We start from the raw sequence: 6182 nt of genomic DNA, 5'->3' as shown, positions 1-6182 counted from the left end.
ATGCAAAACAAAGGAAATAAATTTACAGAAGGTCAGACTTATAGGCAACAGAAATTAACCATAAACAACTAGACACTTTCATATTTTCCACATTGTTACTTTATAAAAAATAACAACCAATTATCTTAATCTGTTTATTTGTGCTTGTTGTAGCAAAACTCATGTACATACAATAAACTGATGAAATAACATTTAATATACATTTATATTAATTGATTTTTATGCATTGTAATTTTTGATGTGAACCATCAGCATAGTACTTCTAACGTAGATACAACATTATATTGTCTGAGAAAATGTTTTATCTAAGAAATTAAATTCCAGTAGAAAGTAAATAAATATATTTAATAATATAATACTGTAAGTTCTTGTCAAGTATACCACATACTGTATGTTTTGAAAAGCTGTTGTTTTAGGTGAGTCTCATTTTAACAAATAAATATGTCATCCATATAATACTAGTAATAGGCCTATAAAATATAGGCCTACTTGATGATATTAAAATTTTAAATCTGTACTTTAACTGATTTTAAAACCTGAAAATACAAAATTTGATGCACACCCAGTGTAAACAAAGAGTAAAACATCTACTCACAAATACTATGATTTGTAACAGACTGTGCATACATTAGATTTATCAAATATTTAGCGTATTTACCATCATCCAAGTTACTGGTAGTACGGTTTAATACACGTTCTCTGTGAAAATGAAACATGCATACAGTATTTTCCTCACTAATTAAAGAAGTGACAAGCGTAATATTAATATTATTATTCACTTATGAATCATTAATTCTTGGTTTTCTGTAGTAGAATATGACAGAGCATAAACATTGAATCAATTTTTAACAATAATTTATAATACAGAGCTTCTAAGCCTCCTGGATTGCCCTGGAGTCTCCATGTATGTTGGGTTCATCACCTGGTGCCCAGGAATTTCTCCAGGATTTTATCCCATTCTCACAAAAGCTAAATTTTCCAATTCTTATACGGCAAACAGTAAAGCAGACATAAAGTTTATCCAAAATTTTGATCAGCAATAGATACTAAACAGTGATCCAAATGAAACCAACCTCAATAACCAGTAACAATATTCTGTGCACATGTGCATTCGTCCATGACAAGGTCTGCGGGAATTTGACTTTAGACCCCTGCATAACTATAATATATAGTACTGATAAACAAATATAAATTCAAAATATTTGAATAGATTTCTACATATAATTAAAGTTATTAGCTAATAAAAATAATAATCATCAGAATTTTAAAAATCTTGTCAATTTAACAGGGTGTATGATTTATATTATTACCTATATTCTGGATAGACCCTCGATTACCAATCAACTTTTGGAGTAAAACTTTATTAATCAATAAATATTTTTATATTTATATATTAGTCTTTTTGGAGGTCATACATTATTAGTGTTTGTTCATGTGCTATGCATGGTTTTACTTAATTTTTTGGAGATATTTTGTCTATTTTTCTACCAAACTAATCATTTTTATAAAGACTCTATTTCTCCCACACCACCTGTTTCCCCAGATCATTTATATTTTCCACATTCACTACTACAATTATTTCTTCCAATCACAGTATTTTTCCAACTTAACCTACTTCTCTCAACCCATATATCTCCATGACCATCTATCTTCCAGTCAACCTACAATATTTCTTTTGAAACACCACTATTTTCATTTTTCCATCTATTTTCTCTCAGCATTCGTTAAAGTAGGCTTAGTTGAGACCTTTTTATACCTTGTTTAGCGAACCCGTCGTCTGCTAATAATGATGATTTTGAATAAAAAATTTTATTTTATGCCAATTAGTGTAGCCATTGCCAGGAAGAAATGTCTTTGTTTAATTTCATTACGCCCGTTGCTGCCTTGAAATCTTCAAAAATGAGATACGTATATTTCTTCCTATTTATAAAAATTTAAAGTATTCAACCATCCCATTACTGAACTGTTTACATTCACCAATAAAATTTGTTTTTATTTTCTCCTCCATCTGGGTGTTTTTGCTAAATAAGAAAACAACTTTCTTTTTCTGCCCTCCTCTTACGATCTTTAAAAAGTAAATTCGCGAAAACAGGTATTGAAAAATCCTACCTTAGTTTTAAATAATTATTCTTTTTATGATTTCAGCTTGTTCATGGTACGAGTACTTTACAAGGAACAGTGGACATTTCCAAGTTCAACGCCCTCACAGAGCTTGACATCAAAAAGGTTCCTGTGCACCTGTTGTCTGGATTAAAGAGCCTGCGACACCAACTGAAGGTGTTATCATGCACTCGCTGTATCAACACATTACAGGTACTGTCCCTTTAATTGAAATACTTTATTGCCGTTCCGCCAAATAGTCACAAGACTTCACAGCCTTAGCTGCCCTGCTTATTTCTCGTTTTCATATGAAGTTGCAAATAAATGAATCTTATTGTAAATTGAGGTCAAAGGTCGATTTTCGACTGGTGTATCAGGGCCACTGATCAAAGTAAGAAAAGAAAAAATAAATAAATAAATAAATTTTAAAAAAATTTAATAGAATAATTATAAATAACAAATAATTGTACTACTGTTTGGTAGAAGGTGTGCCCTGCAAAACACTTTGACTGTGCCATGTATATGATGTTATGCCGATTTTTTATATATATTTTTTCCCAAATTTTGTTTATTCCAAAAACTTATTGTATTCAAAAAATTATACGCAATAGAATATAAGTTGACTCCGGAAAATGACAGATGTGAGGCCGTAATTGTATTTCTTATGAGAGTTTATGTATTTTTAATGTTATCTGATATTTTTCAGCCTTTTCCCTTAGTTTGGACCAAGAGTTTTGCTTTTGTTTCGTTTTGTGTTTGATGTTTTGTGATGTTCTTCTTTGAGATGCAATAAATTGAAAGAAAACAGGACTTTATGTTGTTTGATGACGATTCATCTCCAGGATTTTAAGTTAATATATCAGTTCCTTTGGTATGAGCCCACCCCTTTGAACATATAATTGGGCTGAAATTTTTGAAGTGGGCTTAAACCTGAGAAATTCCTTTCTTAATCACAAGTCAATTTTTCAGCACTGCATGTCTAAATTCAAAGGAAACCTTTATCTTTTTTTTAGAGTATATTAAAAGTCAGTTAAACTACTCAGTCAAATCATTCCCTGTGCTCTGGCCCAAGAAAAGGCTAGTATGCGTAAATTGGGCAATAAAACTTAAAAATCTACCGAGCAAGTTTTTAACCACTGCTGTAGGCCTAGTCTTGTTCATCTCTGCTGACTTCAAACAAGATGGTGTTAACTTGACCACATCAGTGCTTGAAAACTGTTACAGCAATGTTGTCAACTTATTTTAAAGGTGTGCTACCACTTGTGTTTTATTTTTTAATATCAAAGACATAAAAGGTTGCCGGTGACGGGAAAAGGTCAGCAGGTGAACAAATCGGGTCCGAACAAATCGCACCTCTGATTGCGGCCGTCCCCGAATTACACAGATACCAAGATAAAAAATCAAGTATATAAAATTTTAAAATGCAACACTAAAAGTTGTAAAAGGAACTCAAGGCATAAAACAAATAATAAAACAATCTCAAAGAAAAACTTTTAAGGAAATACTGTACACATAGTGGTTAGAAATTTAAATGGGGCAACATTTGGTACAGCGCCAACATGACAGCCAGCTGCAAACATTATTTACATTGAACTTACTTAAAATGAGATCATGATAAAATAATTTAAAACATAGAGCATTTATATATAAATATGTCATGAACTTGCAACAAAAAATGTGAATGGAGAGAAAATATCATAACCAATTAAACAGATATATTAATAATATCATTCCCATACTAGTCTTGCTAAAAATTTATGCCAGCAAATTTAGAATTCTTTTTGTAAGAAGAATCTGTAAATCATTGAAAATTGATTGTTTTAATCTGTAACTTATTAAAAGCTGATAACTTGTGTTCTTTTAAATTAGCAATATAATGTTTTTATTTTAATTTTGTAGGGTTTTTGGTAGTTTGAGTAGCAGCACATCTTTATGGAATGTGGTTATATTTAGTCAAATAATTTGATGTAAATTATTTTTTGGGTGTAGAATTCTGAGTGTTTTTGTTGTATTATTATATATTTTAAGTTTTTCAATTCAATTCAATTGTATTGGTCAAACTAGAAATTTGCTTTGCTTGTAACAGATAACAGTAAAAATATGAAAAAGGGTAAACTATAGGTCAGACAATAAAATGGGTTAAAACAGATGGTTAAAATTGAACAGAATAAAATTTACATAACAGTAAGAAAACATAGAGCATAGTCGTAAAAAATTAAAAAAAATTAACTCATTCATTCCTTTGTTCATTCATTTATTCATTTATTCATTCATTTTATCCATAAATTTGGTATGCAGAACCATGCACCTGACAAAGTTTATAGTACATTATGTAGCCTCATGGCAGATGGAAGAAAAGTGTTACACTATCGGTTGGTTTTAATCACAGGAAAACGGGTCTTACCGCTGCCAACGGGCTTCTGCATAGCTCAAGTAGGGCTACCCTTCCATATGTAAATCTGGTAACACAACCAATCAAAAACATAATTTTGACGAAAGTCCACAACATATGTACTAGCCACCATACTTATTCCACAGCGTACAGAAAAATCAACTTACGATAGTCAAACAGACTAGAAATAATACCAAAGATCACACAGCAAAAATTGTGACAAGCTGTTTGCTACAGTGCAGCGCCCTTAATTGTCCACACTCAAAATTTATGACACATTTGCGTGATGTGTCCATATATGGGCATGATGATGTCTTATTACATCCGAATATGGGCATATCACATTTATTTGTCACATAAAATTTGATAGTGTGGACATCTTCTGTTAATATCTGTTGACGCTAGCAGATTTTATGTGACCAATATGTATGATTTTCCCATATATTTATATGATGATGTGATATCACAGCCATATTATTATTGGCAAACTTGTTAGCTTGGACATACATTAGCTGTAGGGTTATAGAAGCCTGGTTCTCACGAGAGCCCTAGTATCCAAAGTTTGGATTAAGAAGATAAAAAGATTTGAATATTATAAAGGTTCTTCAACTAACAATAAAAATGATTTAACTTCCTTATTAAAACTGTAAGTAAATTTCAATTTCTTTATTTGAAGTGGCATACTATTCCATATGCATATTCCAGTATATAAAAATAAACTCCGCCCAGAAACCACTTACCTGTATAATAATCTTCTTGATTGTTTTTCTTCAAATAGTAACCCACAAAGTAGGAAATGGCTACTTTCTACAGGAAGAGATAAGTTTATGTCTAACCACTGAAAGTTTAGTTTGCCATAAAATCACTACATCATCGCTACAGTGATTCTACTGCAATCTATGCGCTGTGTTGCTCTTCCTGACGGAATTGGGAAGCTCCCTGATCCAACTAACCAACCAGTTTTTCCAAAAGGTGTCTGCAAAAGCATGTATCGATTTTATGAAAACCACAAAAACAGTTGTCTCACACTTCTAGTATACAGTATTTATATATCTGCTATTATCAATGAATCAAATTTGCATTTCAGGAGGTTTTTGGGAACCAGCGAGGTAAAGACAATATTCCTGAACTGTGGCCACATCTTCATACTCTAGATTTAAGCTTTAACCAAATTGAAACATTAAGTGAACTAATGGTAAGAACATGTATAAGGGGCATAGCAACCCTTTTTTTTTCAACCTTTCCTTCCAGTAAATTCAAAAGTCTGTATCTCATTAAGCATTCCCATGTTTTTTTCGTCAAATACACTTTTTGTATCAGAAAAATCAGTTGTACAATATATCAAAAAAATGTTTCCTCCTGAGCCTGGCTTTAAGATTAGTTGAGATCTTCATACAAAGAACGTAAACATACTGCATTGCCTGTTTAGTTTAAATCATCCGATTTTCTTAAAATTATTTCCTCTTTCCTTCCATACCATTAGGAATGTTTTCCAAATCTTAGGTCCTTGGACCTCAGTCACAACAACTTGATATCTGTGGAAGATTACTTGAAGGTTAGTATCATTTATACATTTTAAACTTTTAATTAAATTTTTCCTAATTATTTTATATACTTCGAAGAACTATTTAGCGCCTTGAGCACTACTGCAGTGGATTTGTGCGCTTTATAAATATTATTATTATTATTA

The 6182-nt window shown here is 31.4% G+C and overlaps 1 protein-coding gene across 3 annotated transcripts in view; it reads left to right on the top strand.

Annotated features, from left to right (window-relative positions):
- The window catches only part of LOC117116869 (serine/threonine-protein kinase 11-interacting protein-like), a 29885-nt gene that overhangs the window by 2765 nt on the left and 20938 nt on the right, over positions 1–6182 (top strand). For all 3 annotated transcript variants that reach the window (XM_033260973.1, XM_033260974.1, XM_033260972.1), the window contains exons 3-5: positions 2146–2313; positions 5580–5687; positions 5976–6047. In XM_033260973.1, coding sequence (XP_033116864.1) covers positions 2146–2313; positions 5580–5687; positions 5976–6047 — 348 coding nt within the window. The remainder of the gene's footprint in view (positions 1–2145; positions 2314–5579; positions 5688–5975; positions 6048–6182) is intronic.

This window comes from Anneissia japonica, unplaced genomic scaffold (genome assembly GCF_011630105.1).
Source record: "Anneissia japonica isolate Jap-2015-1 unplaced genomic scaffold, ASM1163010v1 scaffold1302_len1884557_cov193, whole genome shotgun sequence".
Taxonomy (NCBI): Eukaryota; Metazoa; Echinodermata; class Crinoidea; order Comatulida; family Comatulidae; genus Anneissia; species Anneissia japonica.
This window is presented reverse-complemented; position numbering and strand designations above follow the sequence as displayed.